Source organism: Pseudorca crassidens, chromosome 2 (assembly GCF_039906515.1).
Source record: "Pseudorca crassidens isolate mPseCra1 chromosome 2, mPseCra1.hap1, whole genome shotgun sequence".
Lineage (NCBI taxonomy): Eukaryota > Metazoa > Chordata > Mammalia > Artiodactyla > Delphinidae > Pseudorca > Pseudorca crassidens.
In genome coordinates, this window is record NC_090297.1 from 167,597,195 (window position 1) to 167,616,570 (window position 19,376).

At 40.2% G+C, this 19,376-nt stretch overlaps 2 protein-coding genes across 2 annotated transcripts in view; one reads left to right on the forward strand and one right to left on the reverse strand.

The window, feature by feature from the left end:
* The window catches only part of RAB3GAP2 (RAB3 GTPase activating non-catalytic protein subunit 2), a 90,167-nt gene extending 81,024 nt beyond the window's left edge, over positions 1–9,143 (forward strand). The window contains exons 30-35 of the mRNA XM_067729718.1: positions 589–663; positions 975–1,193; positions 4,404–4,493; positions 4,695–4,916; positions 5,746–5,904; positions 6,110–9,143. Of these exons, the coding sequence (XP_067585819.1) occupies positions 589–663; positions 975–1,193; positions 4,404–4,493; positions 4,695–4,916; positions 5,746–5,904; positions 6,110–6,265 (921 nt within the window). The 3' untranslated portion in view covers positions 6,266–9,143. The remainder of the gene's footprint in view (positions 1–588; positions 664–974; positions 1,194–4,403; positions 4,494–4,694; positions 4,917–5,745; positions 5,905–6,109) is intronic.
* A 253-nt stretch (positions 9,144–9,396) lies between these two features.
* The window catches only part of IARS2 (isoleucyl-tRNA synthetase 2, mitochondrial), a 68,549-nt gene continuing 58,569 nt past the window's right edge, over positions 9,397–19,376 (reverse strand). The window contains exons 16-23 of the mRNA XM_067729719.1: positions 18,371–18,473; positions 17,188–17,313; positions 16,449–16,580; positions 15,301–15,407; positions 13,921–14,066; positions 13,037–13,227; positions 11,122–11,266; positions 9,397–9,920 (exon numbers count right to left, since the gene is read on the reverse strand). Coding sequence (XP_067585820.1) covers positions 9,778–9,920; positions 11,122–11,266; positions 13,037–13,227; positions 13,921–14,066; positions 15,301–15,407; positions 16,449–16,580; positions 17,188–17,313; positions 18,371–18,473 — 1,093 coding nt within the window. The 3' untranslated portion in view covers positions 9,397–9,777. The remainder of the gene's footprint in view (positions 9,921–11,121; positions 11,267–13,036; positions 13,228–13,920; positions 14,067–15,300; positions 15,408–16,448; positions 16,581–17,187; positions 17,314–18,370; positions 18,474–19,376) is intronic.

A 19,376-nucleotide genomic window follows, 5' to 3' on the forward strand; every position in this document is an offset into this window, starting at 1 on the left:
GGGATGTAAGGGATTTGTTGGCTCTTGGTTTAAAAAAAGACTGCATGTGAGCACAGTGGCTCCTTGGACAGGCCCCTTCAGGAAGGATTCGTTGCCCACAGCATCAGTCTGGTGTTTAGTTCACTGGCTTGGGGATCCTAGTTTTGTTCAGAGGGTTCAATTCAGTCCCTCAAAGATGCTCTGGAACCACACCAAGCTGTTTTCTTGGAACTTTTAAGATTCACACACAAGAGGAATCTTACCGCACACCGTGATGGTTTGGCTAGCAAATGCCTCAGCGAGCCAGATGGGAGCGGGATTGCCACCCCGCTATCTGTGGTTCACCGATGACACTGCGTCTTTCCAATACAGAGAGACATTTTTTAAAAGTTGAGGGTAAAACCATCTTTTTAAAAGCCTAATTTTAAAATTAGTTGAATCTAAAGAAAGGAATTAAAGTCAAGTGCCTTGACTTTCAATTCTTACCTGTCTATTCAGTGCAGAAAGTCAGTCGAATAGGTGCGTTTTTTGTGTGTGTTCTGTTTATTTTTCTGATTAAAAACTAGCAGTTTTGCTGCCGGAGCTAATTATGTCCCTTCTTAAAAACAGGATGTGGGGATGAGCGACACAGCAATGACATCTTTCCTTGGGTGTTGCTGGGATCTTCTTCAGACTTTAATGGAGGTAAAAGAGCTGTATTTTCATTCTGAACTGTCTCTAAAGTGTCAAATATTTTGAAAGTCATTGAACTTAAGAACTATTAAAGGAGATTATTGATTCACATCTAAGTTTTGACTTAAGCCTAAAAAATAGTGATGTTTCTTATTAGAATCAGATTTTATGGTTTTTTTTTTTTTTTTTTTTTACTATTATAACTTGAGGGGTGGGGAGAAATACGGGTTTGTACTTTGCTGCTGGTAGTAAGCTCATTAAGATGTTTGCAAACTATTATTTCTCCAATTCTGAACACAGTTCTCCCTTCTCAAAACACCCAGGCAGACGTCAGCCGGGATGAAATGCAAGTGCCCGTCTTGGACACGGAGGATGCCTGGCTGGCCGTGGAAGGACCGGTCTCCATAGTGGAGCTGGCGCTGGAGCAGAGGCACATCCACTACCCGCTGGTGGAGCACCATTCCGTCCTGTGCTCCCTCCTGTACGCTGTCATGAGGTTCTCTCTGAAGGCCGTGAAGCCACTCTCTCTCTTTGATAGTAAGGTAATCCTCGGAGGACTTGAGAGCCTCTCGGAGCTGAGGGTCTAGCAGGACTGTCTTATCGAAGTCATTCAGCCCTTTGTGTGTGTCTTGTATAGGATTATTCGTCACGGGGTCTCTGTCCCCTATTCCTTGCCAGGCTTCCTTGTTCTGGTCTACCTTAAATATTGGTGTCCCAGGGTTCTGCCCTCTCAGCCATCTGCCCTTCTCATTCTGCACATGCTTCTTGGATACACTCCTTTTCTCCCTCTTGTGTGTCTTGTGTGTCTCCAGGCCTGACCTGTCCCCAGAGTTTGGGGCATGTATTTCTACTGAACGCCTCTCTTGGCATGTGCTGTGGACTGCAGATACCTCCTTCCTAAAATCTCTCTCGACCCTCACCTGCACCTACCCTTACCTACACTTGCTGTTCCCCCCGAGTTCGCTGGCTTGGTCAGTTGATGAGTGATGTCGCTGTCTGTGCCCTGGCGTAAACTAGCGACCTTGGAGACAGCTAGCTCAGTTCCCTTCTTCAAGTCCCACAGTCACTGTAAGTTCATTCTTATCAGTTCTTCCTTAAATCCTTTGTGTCCGTCCCTCTCCATCACTGTAGCCTGAGCTCAGGCCTCATCGTCTCCCCTAGGGTGGTACAGCAGCCTCCAGTTTCCCTCCACCCAGTCCCATGCTGCCAGAGCTTTCTTCCCAAAACACAGATTCAGTTGTATTAGTTTCATGCCAGTACGTAAAACACAGCCTCAACTGGCTTCTCCACCCCAGCTTGTGTCAGTAAACGATGATCCCGCTCTTGCGCAGCCACGGCACCCCCGGACACCTGCAGGCTTCCCGTCGGGCTCCTGGTGCCGGGAGCTCCCCCAGGAAGACTGCGTCCTGGAAGAAGGGGGAACAGGGCGCTGCTGAGAGCTCAGTTCCTTCTCCCAAAGGCACCGTCCATTTGGGCAGCAGCGAGTGAGAGCGGGAGACCTGGCATAGTATTAATATTTCCTGCCACGGGGAAACATGGAGCCCGAGGAAGGCTTCCCCACCCCATAATTTACCTTTTCTGCCGTCCATTCCTCTCTTACCTTGTGCTCTAGCCACTGTTCACTACCCCCCACCCCTCAGAGAAGGCAGACATTCTTATCAATCTCTTGTCGTGTTTGTATCGTTCCGTTTTCACAGGCAACTATTCTGTATGGTCAGCTCCTATTCGTTAGTCATTTATTACTTAAGTGTCACCTTCGCTTCAAAGTCTTTGTCTACATTTCCTGAACTGACCACCTCTTTGCCATATCCCCATGTCTATGTGCCATGCTGGCCACATAACAGGAGCCCAATAAATGTTTAATGCATTCATAAGTAAGGAGGTGATAAAGAGAAGGTACATGACAGAGGTCTGCAGAAGGGACGGGAGGGCGTGGTGAGTAGAGTCTGGGAAACCACTGGGAATCAGGAGTTGGTGAGGATGTGGACTGGGGAGAATAATACAGATCATGAAGGGGTTTCCAGGAGTCAGTAACCTGAGGACACACTAGGTTCAGTGCTGAAGCAGAGGGGATTAAAATTAAATGCAGTTTCAAGTTTGGGAGACTGGGCATGCCATTTACAAGGAAGCCCATTTACAGTGGTTTGGAAGTGTTGAATCTGAGAGTATATATAAGCAGAAATAGTATGTTTTAAGAAATTTATTTCAATAAGTACTTAAAAGTTTTTTTTTTGTTTTGTTTTAAAGCAACCAAAATAAAGTACCTAGCTCAGTACTCCCCTCAAAAAGGTACTTTTAGAAACCAGAACATGTCCAGAATTGGACAAGCACAGTGGTGATGTTAGTCTCAACCCGGATCATGCTGGGATGGCCTGAGACAGCTGTGTGACTCTCACATGCAAATACCAAAGCAGTGTGTTTTGGCAGGTGAAACGGAATCCCACCTCTGCCATTTACCGGCTAGAGTTATTTCAGTTCTCCTAGCCTGAGCGTGATTATTCTAGTGCCTACCTCATGGTTGTCATGAGGGTTAAATGACATACTCAACATGAAGTACTTTGTGTCTGGAACGTAGTAAATAATAAACGTGCACACATATTCCCAATCCAAAGGCTCTGGTGTAGAGTAGACCCTGATATCTAAGACCTCCGGGTAGAAACTATAGAGTAACAGACTGTGGGTGAGTGTGTGGGAAAACTTCCAAACGGTGATGTCCACATGTGGTGGGTTGCCGTTGGAAGTCTGGTGTCTCTCACCACTAAAGGATGAGTGGCTTCACCCTACTTGGCGGTCACACCAGCTGACCTGCAATCATAGATTAGGTCTAGAAAGTACCTTAGGTGATATCTGGCATGACCTGAAAAAACTGCAGCCCAGGATGGTGGGGTCATTTGTCCAAGGTGACCTGTTTGGAAGGGGTGGGCCTGGGACTAGAGCCTGGGTCTTCCAGCTCTTTGCTCTGTATTACATTTCCTTCCTGGGGACTTCTGAAATACTATTTCCTGATATTCCTTTTTGGCTCTTCGGAAACAGATCTGTTCTCTGAAACAAATGTTTTTAAACAGTTCAGCAAGTGTTTTTAAGAGGATGCAGAGTATATACTATGTGTTAGTTATCAATTATTGCACAACAAATGATCCCCAAACTTAGTGGCTGAAAACAGCAAATGAGTAGCATGTGTGTGAGTCTTGCTTAGGTGGCTCTGGCCCCAGGTCTCTCGCAGGTCTGCAGCTGGGGTGTCAGCCAGGGTTGCGGTCTCACCTCTGGGCTCCACCAGGGGCGGGATTGGGGATCCACTTCCAGGCTTACACGACTACCAGCGGGATTCAGCTCCTTGCCACACGCGTGACTCCGTAGGGCAGCTCACGGCACAGCAGCCCTCTGAGTAAGTGAGAGTGATTATGAGCTCCTAGGGCAGAAGGCACAGTGCTTTTGTTACCTGATCCTGCAAGTGACCTGCCTCATCTCTGCCTAATTCTGCTCACTAGCAGTGAGTCACCAGCACCCCCTCGGGGGAATGGGATTACACAAGGCACGGGTACCAGGAGGAGGGGACCACCGCGGCCCACCCTAAAGGCTGCCTACCGCACGCTAGATAATAGTTATAAAAATTAAATGAATAGAATTGTTATTGTTCAAAGACAAAAAAAATCAAAGTTATTCTTGATTAAATGACTTCGTTTTTAAATCTTCTTTTCACCTTAGTAACAGTTCATACTCATCAGTTTTCTTGGTCTCTTCTTTCTCTTTAGGGGAAAAACGCATTTTTCAAAGACCTAACTTCAATTCAGTTATTACCTAGTGGAGAAATGGATGCAAATTTTATTTCTGTACGACAGCAGGTAATTACAGTTATTGGGATGACCACCTCTAAGGTGTTCTTGAGAGTTAACTTCCCTTTAAATTATGTGTCTTTTTTTGATAACTATTTTAATGGAAAAGCCACAGTAATTGACAGGAAAGTCAACGATTACTTGGATTTGCATATTTTTTAATGAAACATACTAACAAGATGTTGCTCTCCTTCTTTGCCCATCTTCAAGTTCTTATTGAAAGTCGTCAGTGCAGCTGTCCAGGCCCGACATGCAGTCACGAAGGACAAAGGCTCCTCAGAAGAGGCAATGACCACTCTTTTGGGGAAAGACCAAGATTGGCCAGTGCTGGCCCTGGATCTGGCCCATCACCTTCAAGTTAGTGAAGATGTTGTTAGGAGGCATTATGTGGGGGAACTCTACAGCTATGGAGCTGACCACTTAGGAGAAGAGGTAATAATCACCCGGTGAATGTCATTTGGGCTCAAGTTTTAAAATTGATAGCTCGAGTAAAGAATCAGTAAAGTTGCCAATAAAGCTTTTTGCTTTTCCTTCTTTTGTTAGAACTTCTAGGCACAAAACGTGAAGAGAATTAAAATAAAAAACTAATCAGATTCCTGTTTCTGGTCAATGTTTAGTGTAACTCCTGCCGTATGCCGGGCCTGTTTTATGCAGAGGGACAGAGCCATAAACAAAACAGACAGGGTGCCTTCCTCAGAATCCACAGTCTACTCGTAGGAGCAGAGAAGCATGCTCAATTCTGTACTGAGTGGTAAATGCTGCGAAGAAAATTCACAAGACCATGTGAATAAACAGAAGTATAACAGGGTGGTCAGAGGTGACATGAGAGCCGAGCCCCCAAGGATAAGAAGCAGCCCAGCCACTCAGAAAACCAGGGGGAGGTTTTCTGCCTCTTACTGCTAGAGGCAGAAAGAACACGAGGTCTGAGGTCAGGGACCAGGTCACAGGAGGTCTCATAGCCCACGGTTAGTCACGACATGATTTAATATAATCCCTTCTTTTGCCTAAAGCTTGAAAATGACTCCTGTAGTCATGCTGAACTGAAAAATTAGGAGATAAGAGGCGGCCAAAGTCAGGTGATGAGAAGAAATTTGGGGTTTAAATGCTGTTTGAATTGGGCTTTCTTTTGGTTGTATAAATGGCCATACCTCAGAAATGAAGTAGCCTCTCCTAGGCACCGAACTAGGCACGGGGGGTGCCTTTCCTAAAGGAAGCCCAGCTGTTAGCTTTTGCATCTGTTTGTTCACGTTCATCTCCACAGGCCATCCTCCAGGTTCAGGACAAAGAGGTCCTGGCCTCGCAGCTGCTGGTGCTGATAGGGCAGCGGCTGGCGCACGCGGTGCTGCGCACGCAGACGAGGGAGGGGCTGGAGCTACTTGCCAGGCTGCCCCCGACGCTGTGCACCTGGCTGAAGGCCATGGTAAGTGCCGGCAGTGAGAGGAGTCAGCAGGTCACTGGATGTTTTTTCACGTGCATTTTCAGTAGAGGAAAAATTTAAGTTTAATCTACTTAGTTCTGAAGAAAAGCATTTTTATTGGGAAATTACTCTCTGGCTAATGCTTAAGTTCAAGTAAGATGATTCAGTTGTATGTAACTGACGGGTTATTTTTGTGTCCCATTTGCAGAGCCCCCAGGATCTTCAAAACACAGAAGTGCCAATTGCAACAACAGCTAAACTAGTAAATAAAGTAATTGAGCTTTTACCAGAAAACCACGGGCAGTATAGTTTAGCCTTGCACCTCACTGAAGCTGTGGAAGCCATAGCTATTCCTCCTTTATGACACTTTATCTACTGTAAACAGTCTAAAATTGTGTGACTATAATATGAATTAGTGCATGGTTATTTTACACAGTAAGATCTGGAATTTTATGGAGGGAATATGGTTTTTTTCCTTTTGTAAAATAAATAAAAATACATTATTACTTTTAAAAAGTGCAGTCTTGGCTAAATTCCCCTCCTTTGGTTAATACTGATGATAAAATATGAACAAGTATCAACTATACTATTAACTCCTCTTGCAGATGTTTGACTGTTTATTTTTAATTCAAGCACTTAAGTAGCTTTATTGTTAAACTTTGCTATTTAAAACTGGTTATAATTTACAGATAATGTTCTTATTATAACATTCTATATTTCGTACTCAAAACGTTATTGTAATTAAATTTAAACGTGTTCATGTATAGTCCCCACCAGTTACATGAGAGAAGTACACCACTTCCTTTTTAGTAAATGTTGGGAAAACGCTTTTGTTATCATGCTTGGTCCCGTACTGGGGCACTGCCCCCTGGAGCTCTGGATGCTGACAGGTTTCTTTCCCAGAGGTTATGCTGTTGCCATCAGAGGAGGATGACCCTGCCTGTGGCGGAATAATGGGTTCAAGATCATATATTCATCAGAATGGACACTAAATGGAACCCTTAACCTGCTGTACTTGCCAAAACAGAATCTAAGATGCAAGCAACACAGCAAAATTAATTAAAATGCAAGTTAAGATTTGCTTTTTGCCAAGATTCAAAGCTGTATCCACATCAGGTAATTGTAAAAATGTATTATCTTGTAAAACTTACATTTAAAAAAAAGGGGCAAAGATGCTAAAAATCTAAGGTCCAACGTTATTTTTCCTACGAGTGTTTTGAGGTGTCTGCTTCTGGGATTTGGTACTGTTACCTGTTCTTAAGAACAATACAGGAAATGCTCAGTGATGACACTGCAGCTTTAGCGAACCTACCTCACAGCTGGCTTGAGAGGATAAATACAACTAATTTTGTACCCTACAGTGCCCAGAGCAGTCCAAGTGCTGAATAATCATTTGTTGATTAAAACCAAATTAACCAAAAAACTGTAAACCAAAACTCTGTAAAGAGCTGTACAAATAACACCAAGTATTTATTATGGTAAATCTTTGGAATGTAGCCATACAGTGCGAGTACTGACATGTCCTGGATCACAGCTGTTATTCGTAGCAACTCGTTGTGATACAGAAGTTTGTTCTTCACTTCCTTAGGAAGAAGCCAACTCTCGCAATTGTACAAATTTGAGGCGTTAATCAGGAACATAAAGGAAAAGTCTGATGTTTGAGGATATCCCAGTGTAAATTCCTTTTAACTAAGAGATCACATCCAAATAAGAACTGTCTAAAACTTACTTAATAATTACTGTTTCATTTGTCGATGATAAAATCTTGAAAGATTAATTTTTCAGATGTGTTCAGAACGTGGGGTGAGGGCCTTGTATGTCTGATTGAGGCACACGCTGCAATAGAAACACTGAAAACGACCTCGGGCTGGTCTAGCCTCTCAGCCTCTGCTGGGATCTCTGCTGCCCCATCCAGACACATTTATATGATTTCTCGTAAACATGTCTAGCTCTATATAGTCACTTGCGTGCATTCTGAAAGATTAGTTCTTTCTGTGACTTTTCTAAATACTCTGAAAGTAGTTATGAACCTTGGAGGCTGGTCAAAGAAACTTGGAATTACAGGCGTTTTTAAAGATTAATAAATCAGTCACTTTGATTCCATTATCACTTTTGGGGGAGAGGGTATCTAATAAGCATTTTAGATAATAAAACTGGCTGAACTTATTCTAGTAGGACATGTAATCAAATTTGGGGATTGTTGAGAATATTAATCAGCTGAAATATGGCTCCTAGAACCATAACAAAGCATTGAGTCTCTAGTTAAGATTTATAATCCTAAACATTGCCATTCAAAGAATTTTAAAATTGAATTCTCAGTTGTATGATTAAAAAAAGCAGTTAAATATTTTACTACTTCATTAAGGGCTTTTAAAATAAATCTGATAGAGGAAAGGAAAATAAATACCTGTGTATGCATTGTGTAACCATGAAGAGCCACAAATAACGATACAGAATGGACAGTTTCTGAAACAGGCATGTTGCACATACTGCAGTTATTGGTGGGAAACCGATAACTAGCGAGTAGTGTTTTCTTAGATCTACTCCCACCGCCAACCCCCCAATGCACCTTTCCTCATGAACATTAAATAGGCATTTTATACCTTGTTAAATTCTGTTGTATAATGCAAAGGAAAATAAAAGCGTTCAAATAATCATAAATTCTGCATTACAGGTTGTATTTAGATGTAGAACTAGAAGAGACAGGATAAATGCAAATGAAGAGGAATATAGCACACCAAGCTTCTAAATGGTTCATGCTTTTGCAAAAAGAAAAATGAGGTATGGAGAAAAGTGTTTCACCTTTGTTATAAAAATTAAACTAAGGTTGAAGTAAACACTGTTCAATTTAAATTGCTTTCTTTAAAAAAGAAATTGATTACAGTTTAAAATCACAGAAAACTCAGATTTAATAACACTAAGCATACATGGAATAATAAGTTCTCTTAGCAGTTGCTGTGGTTCATTTCACTTACAAGAGACAAATATTTTTAAAGTACTCAACAGCAACAGTGAAAGCCCTCTCTCACCCTGACAGGAATGGATTTGCTGTATTTCTGCTAAACAGAATTAACCATCCTTGGAAAGATTTTAATCCAGTACTGAATTGTTTATAAAATTATCTACTATTATCTACTGTAATGTATTGTAAGTAGTCAAATTCTGTATATACTGCTATTTTCTGTGTCTGTTCATTGTAGTGAACTTTTATGTGTATTAGTGAAATAAATTTTCAGCTTTCATGTTGTTTCCTTAACATTTATAAATATAAGTATTAAGATACTTTCCGCTCTTACAGGAGAATAACAAACTTGGTGATGTCTTCGCTTCCGAGGCAACCCAAAAACTAGCTGTTCTGAAAAGGTCGGTGCGTGCTGTTAAGGCGGAGTGAAATTACTCTTGTCATCCCTTAAGCGAGACACCCCTCTGCCATTCCCCTTCAAAACCACAGGTTTTTTACTGGATATTCACAACTTTTGCACCACCATCAGTCAGTAATTTCCCAGGTGCCTTTATTTTTAGACAGACATTATAGAACTTAAATACTGAGTCAAGAAGACTGATAAAATATAAAACATTTTCTGCTGAGCCACATTTGTAGGCAAGCATTTTCAGTGTCTGTGTTCTGAGGAAGTCCATTATGGATCCATCTGCATAGGTATATTTTTCCATGTGTATATATACACATCATTTTTTATTTAGTTGTTGCAGAAAAAGCTTGTAGCTCTAACTCTGACTCTCATCCTCTACCACTTACTCTTCCACTCATTACCTAAATCTTGGATTTCTTTGCAGTGCTGTGAACAGTCCACCTAAACCCCCAGGCAGTCCCGTCAGAAGTTCTTGCTCAGAAAGCCCTCAACACACAGCGAGGTATTACTTCCCTCTCACAACTTCTGTGCATCGCGGACAGAGTGTGTCTGATGACTCAGCAGTGTACTTCCAACAGCGAGGGCATTTTTCCTTGGTAGTGGGCATGACAATTACTTTATATGAAGACTCTTCACGAATATCACCACCTATGAAAGAAAAACACGTGAAGAGTATTTTTGATAGGCCACTGAACTTGTACAGCTCTTTACTTTTTAATTGGTTGGCAGGTGCTCCTTTTTCAAAGCTTCCTCCTTCCTGCCTTGGAAAATACCGCTTCATTTGCACATCTGTACATAAACAGCCAAGACAGTGGACTCACTCACTCATACAACCTGACTGACTGGGGAGAGATGAGGAATCTGAGACCCTGAGAGACTGATTTTTCCACAGGTCACTGAGTTCTGTATCTACTCAGGCAGAGCAGGCCTTCTAGCTCTTCATCTGGGTGCAGTTCTGATAAATTACACTGCCTCTCCAGCTACATACTGGTTTAAGAATTTTAAAAAGAGCCAAATTAGACTGACAATGGCAGTGTCCCCACATTAAACTTCTTGGTTTGGACAAAAGGAAACAAAAACTTCTCCACAATGAATAGACCTCAGACTGGTAATGTACAGTAAAGGAAGTAAATTATTTTCTAGTCATTGCACAGAGAATGTAGATTAACATTTTGAAAAGCAAATTAAGCCAGAATCTACTACATGGTCAATGCTGCCAGGCCTCAGATTTCAACCGATGCCTCCCACCTCCTGCTGGTACCTAAAAGCTATTATGAAAAGCACAGACAGCATCACTTTTCCCAAAATATCTGCAAGTTTTTCTCTCTTACCATTACTCGGCGTCCTTTCCATCAACGAGAATGAATTAAGCTGACAAAATGCCCTATCAAACAAATAACTACAAAATGCTTGTATCAATGTGGGAATGAGTTCAATAAAACTTCCTTGATTCTTCATTAACGGTGGCTACATGACACTTTAATTTGGGGTGAGCATAATAAGAAATTTTAGACTCAACAGTGGGGAAGGGTAGCAGGGCTGGGCAGGACTAAGTATCAAAGGACAGGGGGCACAAAAGCCAACCAAAGTAAGGTAGACTGACTTCACATGCAGTGACAATGACTTATTCCCTCTCCTCCCCCTACCCCTGTGTTCCTAAGATCGGCAGGTACGGCACTTTGAGAGCTAGTTTTGAAACCTGGCCATTGTTGACACTGCTTCCATAGAAAACCGTATTCCAAGTGTATATGTGCCTTTAGAATACAAGTAGTCCACTGCAAAGCTGGAGATGACCTACAATTATCATTCAGTTCCCCAGATACCGCTGTTACCCTCACCTCCTTCTTACCTTCTAGGTTGATTAGAAATGTCCCTTTAAGCTCAGTGACATCTGCAGTTACTGCTCGTGGTTCCTGAGAGAGCAAAGTTGTCTGGGACGCCATCATTAATTCATTCAGCTGAGAGGTGCTGGAAGTCTCTTCAGCCTGTAGCATCTGGGCACGAGCATTTGCAAGTTACTATCTATCTAAATTAAGCTATTACCATAAACAGGTTATAAAAAGAGATGCTGCAAGTTCTTGTGTTTGGTGAGGAACCCTTTGGGACCATTACCTCCTGAGCTAATACTATTAAATAAATCAATTCTTACTAGTATAAAAGGTAATAACTAAAAACTTCTAATTAATTATATTGATTGAGAATACACTGTAAGCCAGGCACTTCACTTTGCTAGATGGCTAAATGTCCAACCAGTATTTGTAATGATCACAAAACAGCTACAGTGTTTTTTATCCCCATTTTACAAGTGAGGAAGCTTGCTCAGAGAGGTTAACTTGCCAGGCGTTCCCGACCAGTAAATAGTACAGCTGCAGTTCAGCCCAGGTCTGTCCACCTCAGAGCCCATACTTCTTCCCTGTATCATGCTTCCTACAGTAGGAGAGGGGTTAAGATACTATCTAAACAAGGATCTGCTTTTAGCAGTGTAGACCAATGGTGACAATCTGAGTAATGCACAGAGCTCTTCTGAAGCACACAATCTGGATATCTGATAAGCACTCTTACATTTTTTGTTGTAATTTCCATCTTCAAAACGAGTGTGTGAGCTAAGTAATACAAAATTCCTTAAGGAGAAAAAAAATCAGCTCATGACAAAACAGGAGATTCAGAGATTAATTTGGTTTTAACAAATTCATACAGTTAGTAACTGACAGATCCAGGACTCCATTAGCTAGTTAGTGTAATTCCTAAGAAAAATACATTCACATTTTTGAAAATCCCAAAGTATTTTTTTTCCAATATAAATGATCCAAACAAGGTATTGTTTTCAGCTTATTACTCAGACCTAATGAAGTCAAAGGAAACATGACATGTAGGGGAAAAGCCCAGTACTGGGCTGTGTGGCCCGAGCCAGGTCACAGCTTCAATGGGGCTCAGTTTCCTGGCTCATAAAATGGAGTCATCAGCTTCCCAACTTGTAAATTTTAAAATGTGAACATCTTACCAAAATTCTGTTATCTGATCAACAATCGTATACCTACTGGCTATTTCAAGCCTCAAATCTTAATCAATTTAATTATATTATTAAAAGTTTAAATTGAAGTTCCAACCAAATGAGACGGTCATTTTTTAGTAAACTATGATACCAGTAAAACTTTTTTAAAAAACATATTCACTACCAATTTTCTTCTCAAACGTTAAAACTAGAGAAAGATCTTAAGTCTATGTTAAGCTACAAGTCAGTCTGCCCAATCAACCCCTAAGAATCCCAAGAAGAAACTTCTGATGGCCCTTTTGAAAATTAAAAAATAGGATGAATGCTTTGAGATCCCATGATAATTTGCTGGAGCAAATGAATTTTCTTCAGATCTCATGAGAAAAAGATAAAAATATTTTTTGGGATTTGTTTTGAATCTGGTCCAGATGGACAAAATTCTCAAAAGCTCCCAATTTTTGTGTATTCTGATACGACTGCCATATTGTCTAATTAGCCCTGAGGGCTTACATTTCAAACAGAACTTTATTACACCTTCCCATCCCAACCTAAAAAATAAGTAGCAACAGTACATGTTTCATAAGAGAAGAAAAAGGAAGCACAGAGAAGTCGGAAACAAAGAATCAGTGATTAGTATTAGGATTAGAAAACAGAAATCCTAATTTATAATTTTTTTAAAATATATTATTTACACTGAGATTTTTTAAAACTAAATTTCACATGAAGCTGTATGATATGAACACCATTTCAAAAGGAACAAATTGCTACTTACTTCTATTATCTCAAAAAGCAGTCCAGGCTCAATCACAATGATAACCTCATACTCAGCTGCATTTCTGCCAGGGATGCTTCCAAGAAATGAATCTCTCATCGCACATGCACTCTCTATTGCTTCTTCCAGTCCAGGCTTCTTCCAGATAGAACTGGTTCTAATCCATCCAGTACGAAAAACACTCTTGGGTTCTTAAAAAAAAAAAAAAGTTAACCAATTTACATATATTTTAAACTGTATATAAAGCTCAAACCATCAAATATTTACTATGCATGGAAAATAAGAATTGTTATTTATGACAATTAGCACGGAGCCATCCTAAATGCTTACCAAACATTTATATCAACATTTGGAAATGTAAACAAAGGATAAAGATATACAGTGAGATCTCAAAGGATGCCTAGAAGAAAATAAAATAGAAATATCCCAATATTACAGTAGTTGTCTCTGGGTTATAAGTAAGATCATGAGTGACTTTTGTCCTCTTTCTAGAATTCTACAGTTTCTAATTTTCTGTAAGCTTATTAATACAACCAGACAGAAAAAACTATTATAAAAATATTCACAGACACTATACGTTTGTTTTAGTAAAAGCCTAAAATATATTTCTGACATTTATAAAGGTATTTAAGAAAAAGTGATTTCTCAATATAGTCAAGCTGCTAACACATTTCAGAAAGCACTTTAAGGTGGCATGAAGACCACGCTGAAATTCATCCTACTCCACACACAGGTGCAGAAACTACTAAATGATCGAGATGCAAAAGGCCACAAAACAGTCACTGTAGATGAATAAGTGCCTCTTTTGTGAAGTAGATAAAATGAGAAGCTGCACCCTCAGCCAGGGTCTTTCTCATTCAGAGAACAAATCAAGTATTTCTTACCTTTAATGTAAGGTACGTACTGGAATACCTCTTCAGCCAAGTGAGGAAGAATGGGAGCAAAAGAACGAACCATTACATCCAAAATTTCGGCTAATGCAGTCTGACAAGAGCGTCGTTTGGGATCATCTGCATTTTCACAATAAAGCCTGTTGAAGAACAACTTACTGAGCGGTTGACAACACTTTGTACACGATGACTGCCAAGATGGGATCTGCCTCAGGCCGAGTTCATTCTGACAGTGCCTAAGCCTATGGCTCCAACGTCTTCTAATTAAAGGATAAAATATTCCATCATACAACTTTTTTTTTTTAATTTATTTATTTTTGTGTGTGCTGGGTCTTTGTTTCTGTGCGAGGGGTTTCTCCAGTTGCGGCAAACGGGGGCCACTCACTGTCACGGCCTCTCCCGTTGCGGAGCACAGGCTCCAGACGCGCAGGCTCAGTAGTTGTGGCTCACGGGCCCAGCCGCTCCGCGGCATGTGGGACCTTCCCGAACCGGGGCACGAACCCGTGTCCCCTGCACTGGCAGGCGGATTCTTAACCACTGCGACACCAGGGAAGCCCCATACAACCTTTTTGATAACATCCTCTATGCCTTCCAAGTGTGCCCACCTCCTCAAAAACTCTCATACCTACGCTATGTCCAATTCTGTTTTTCCGATCAGTAACAGCTAGAATCTAGACAACTGTGTTAAAGGAAAATTAATGTTAGTTGAAGGTATTTAAAAATGTGACTCCCCACCCCTGTGACCCTCTCAGTGTGTCAAGGGAAGGACTGGGAGTTACAGTCCCAGTGGAAGGTCCCTGAGGTGCTGATAGACTGCGGCTGACACCTCACACTGGCTCAGTTACTGTCACACATAAGAGTCACACCGTGTCGCCTGCATTCTGGAGCAAAACATGAGGACAGCACCAAGCCTGCCTCTAAAAGGGTATCGCTGATGTTATACAATGTCATTATATTAATAACTGGCTGAATACTTCTCTCTGAGAAATATCCCCCTCAAAGTCAGCAAACTCCTGAGGACAAGCAGTACGTTCGCTACCTCATATTCACAGCTAGTACTTACTGAGCACTTACTCTGTCAAACACAGCATTCAGCACATGACTTACATTGTATCTTTTCATTTCCACATTCTGAGACAGGTATTATCGTCACCATTTTACAGATTAAAAAACTGAGATTATAGGATAAGTTGCCTCAGCTCATAAAGCTAGTGACAGGATGAAACTTCCTAATCAGACTTGACTCAAGAACCCAACTTCTTAATAACGGTACAGGGCAGCCCCTCTTGCTCGCCTCTGCTTTCCAACATCTGCCAGGCAGCGCAGACGTTCAAGCAGTGTTTGCTGAGTATTTCAATATTCAGTCATACATACCTATCTTTGATTATGCTGAAATAAAAGTTGGAGAGTTCTCTGGTATAAAATGCTCGTAATAGCCGAACAACTTTTCCAAAGTCATACTGCTTATATGCATCGGTAATCTAGGGAACAAAGCCAAAATAAATTCGGAAGCTGGGATAAGCAAATAAAAATGCAAGTCATCATGAGCAAAATATGTTCCTTTTCAAAATATGTTTCAAAGGCAGACAAATACAAAACCAGCAAAACGCGAGAGCACTTAAGGATCTTTAAAACGTCATTTCTGGATATGAAAGTCACCATCCTCAGAAAACACTGAATAGTCTACCCTGAAAACTACAAAAGAACACACACCAAATGAAAAGATCAGGTTTTAAATGATGAAGCCACACTATTTTAAAACCGCAAAGAGTTTAAGTTACCAATGTTCCTTCATTTATGCCTGAAAAGTCAAATTGGGCGAAAATCTGCATGTACAACTCTTAAGGGTATGTGGAAGCAATTTTAATTTTTGAGAAAACACAAAATATTTGTGTTTATATATGACAGGATATCTTATAAGACAACATAGGAATCATCATTTCAGTTATTTCTATACTTTTGAGATGTATATTTCTATACTTCTGCAGTTAAATAAAGTACAACTCTATTTTATTCCTTCCTATTAAAGAAATACATGGAACTGATTTCAAGAGAAAAATGTGGTCTGAGGGGAGGCCTGTGCCTACTGCTGCCACCAGGTACTCCTGTAGTCTTTTGAGAGACCAGGAAAGAAATCATAAGACTTCATACCTAATCAACCTAGGACCATGTGGAATTTATCAACTTTTTTTTTTTTTTTTTTAAATTTGCGGTACGCAGGCCCCTCACTGTTGTGGCCTCTCCCATTGCGGAGCACAGGCTCCGGACGCACAGGCTCAGTGGCCATGGCTCACGGGCCCAGCCGCTCCACGGCATGTGGGATCTTCCTGGACCGGGGCACGAACCCGTGTCCGCTGCATCGGCAGGCGGACTCTCAACCACTGCGCCACCAGGGAAGCCCAAGTATAACTTTTTTTAGTGCTTTTAGATACTATTTCTAACAAGGAATGCTCCACTTGTGTACAACCCAAATTTCAACATACAACTGTGCTATTTCCAAAAGCTTATTAATGCACACTTACCTTGTTTGCTAAATCCTGCAGTAAGTGTAGCATATACTGGTCTATGAAATACATATTGTTAACAGGGATAGAATCTGTTTCTGGGTTGAAACCAGCCACATTTCCCAAAAGAAAGCGGAGTGTATTCCTAAGCTATAAATATTGAGGAAAAAAATATACAGTCAAACAATATATGAGTCCAATTATTACTGAAAAATTATTTTCTTTATAATTTTTATCCAACTCATGTTACTTTCTTAATGGGATGCTTTGTTATATCATTCCTATAATAAGACTACAAATGCAGAAAAACTCTCATTTCAAAAGCTCAGTTGCAGAAACAACCACTGTACTTTATACATAAAAACTGAATTTTCATTATATTTCTTTAAAATCTAAGGGCAAATCGCCTTTCAGTGGCCTAAGTTTGTTCATCTGTGTCGCTAAGAATGTTGTGTAGGTAAAAATAAATGGAATAAATGTGCACAGTCATTGAGCACATAAAAAGTATACAAAATTAGTATAATTTCATATTATATTAAAATATAAAAAGACAGTGTATAAAATTATCAGCATTACTACTACTGTTTTTAAACAAATAAATTAGCACAGGATATTTTTAAAAGCTCCTAACATGTGGAGAATCATTTTCATTCAGTTGTGAAGTGCCAACAAAAATGTGCCTCATTTTTTTTTAACAACGACTCAGTAAACTTTTCATTCGGGAATAGTACATAATAGAAAGAGTAGTGACTCTGACCTTGCTAATATCATCTCTGGCAGCATTCAGTACAGATGGACTAATTATCACTTCAGTGAAGACATTGGACTCAGCGACCCACCAGCGAAGGACATCAGCACCATAGGGAGGCTCTTTGCTTTGATCCTTTTCATTGAGGGAAAAAAAACATATAAACATATAAATGGCTTTCGATTACAATTTGGTGAACAGAGGCTTTAGGTAAGACTCCTATTTAGAAATGTTTGAGCAAAATGTAAGCATAAAATATAACCGTACTGTAACAAAATAAGGGCTAATGATCTCAGAGATCAGGCTGAATCTAAAACAACAACAAAACTGGAAAAAGGGAGAGTTCGGCCTGCAATCTTGTTCAACGGTTTCCTGTCATGTCTGTAAACAGCCACTACAGCAGGTGGACAGAGTACTGGCCCAGATGCGTCTGTGATGGGGGAGCGGGCCGGTGGAGGGGAAGGATTGCTTTTCCCTCGCAATATTCCCAAGCTACTCCAACAAAGAGAGTTGATTACTGGACACTAGGAGGGCAGTAAAAAGCCAAGGGAGTAAAATAAGAGAAGGGATTTCTTTTCTGAAAGCAACTCCAAAATAAACCAAAGTATCAGCAACCCCAGACTGATGTTCATTAATGACTTGCTTTAAAGTGTATCATTTCCAAGAATATAATAATAAAACATTAATTCATTCATTCATTTATTTATTCATGGCTGCATGGCTTGCGGGATCTCAGTTCCTTGACCAGGGATCGAACCTGGGCCCCCACAGGGAAAGCGCCAAGTCCTAACCACGGGGCCTCCAGGGAATTCCCTGAAACATGCATTTAGAAGATGTGATCTAATTTTTTTCCTATACTGTTTCTGTTTAACTGTAAAACTACAGTTTATAAAGTTTTAAAGTTCAGACAATTAAAAGAGGGATAGCATGGCTCAGGACCTAACTGGAGATTCAGACCTGAAATGAGTCAAAAGGGCCACAATCCCAACCCTGCCCTTTTTCAAAACAAAAGAAAAAAATCACATATCATTTGAGAGTCTAGATTTAAAACATGGTAAAGCATTTGCTATTAGTATAAAAGATAGTTTTGTGAGGTTTTTGTTTTTTTTTTTTACATTGAAGTAACTATATTAAGGGTTCTGGCTGCCAACTTAGCCTTAAAAATAAAATGAATTTTTAGGGAACCACCTACTTGTCCTCCATTAATGACAACATCAGGATCAATGACATTCCCGAGAGACTTGGACATCTTTTCTCCCTTTTCTCCAAGGGTAAATCCATGAACAACCACTGTCCTAAGAAGACAAATTAGCTATTATAATAATGAACACAATGATGATGGTCTTTTTGAAGATGACTCACAGCTTAAAAAGAGTAACTTAGTTTGACATAAAAATCTTTTTTCTTGACAAATTATGTATGAAAACTTTTCTTCAAAGTCTGATTCTCAGCTACTTGTTTATCCTGATAAATAGTAAGCTCTCTTATACACAAAATTTTTATGTTTACATTCACTAAACAATTATCTCCTGAGCATCTATTATGTACTGATTTTGATCATTAAAACTAACCAGGAAAAAGTATGTCTTAAAAAAAAAATTATCTTCAAAAGGACAATTTGAGAGAAATATATATCTGCTGTTCTATCGACTTTTAAAAGCATGTTATACAAGAGACATAAAACATGCAAATTGTGAGATGGGTTTTCACTTTAAGATAGCAAAAATCTTAAGCTATTAAAGAATCTTTCTGATTAGAACCTCCATTCACATATTTGAATAAGGAAAAGCTATTCTCTGTAACTAAATAAGAATCCCTAATTTAATAAAATTCACTAAAGAAATATTTCCATCCATTAGCCACTTGTGGAAATTACAAATGTAAGGGTATCTGACTGAGGCTGTCCTCAGTCAAGCTAGAATATCCTTCTCCACATCCATCGTGTGGGTTTCTCCACTACTCCAGTCAATGCCGGTTTTACCTCTTCTAGGAATTATGACCTGTATTGAAGTGACAAGGCTTCTTTGTACTGCTGTCTCCATTTTTGTCTCCTTTTTTTTTTTTTTTAACTTCAAACTTATTTCTCTCCTGAGACTGCAGACTATAAGCTAATTAATTAAGGGCAGTGTTTTATCACATACATATTATTCAGTACAGTGCTTCACACACTGGCGAATATTCAGTAGAAATACTCAACC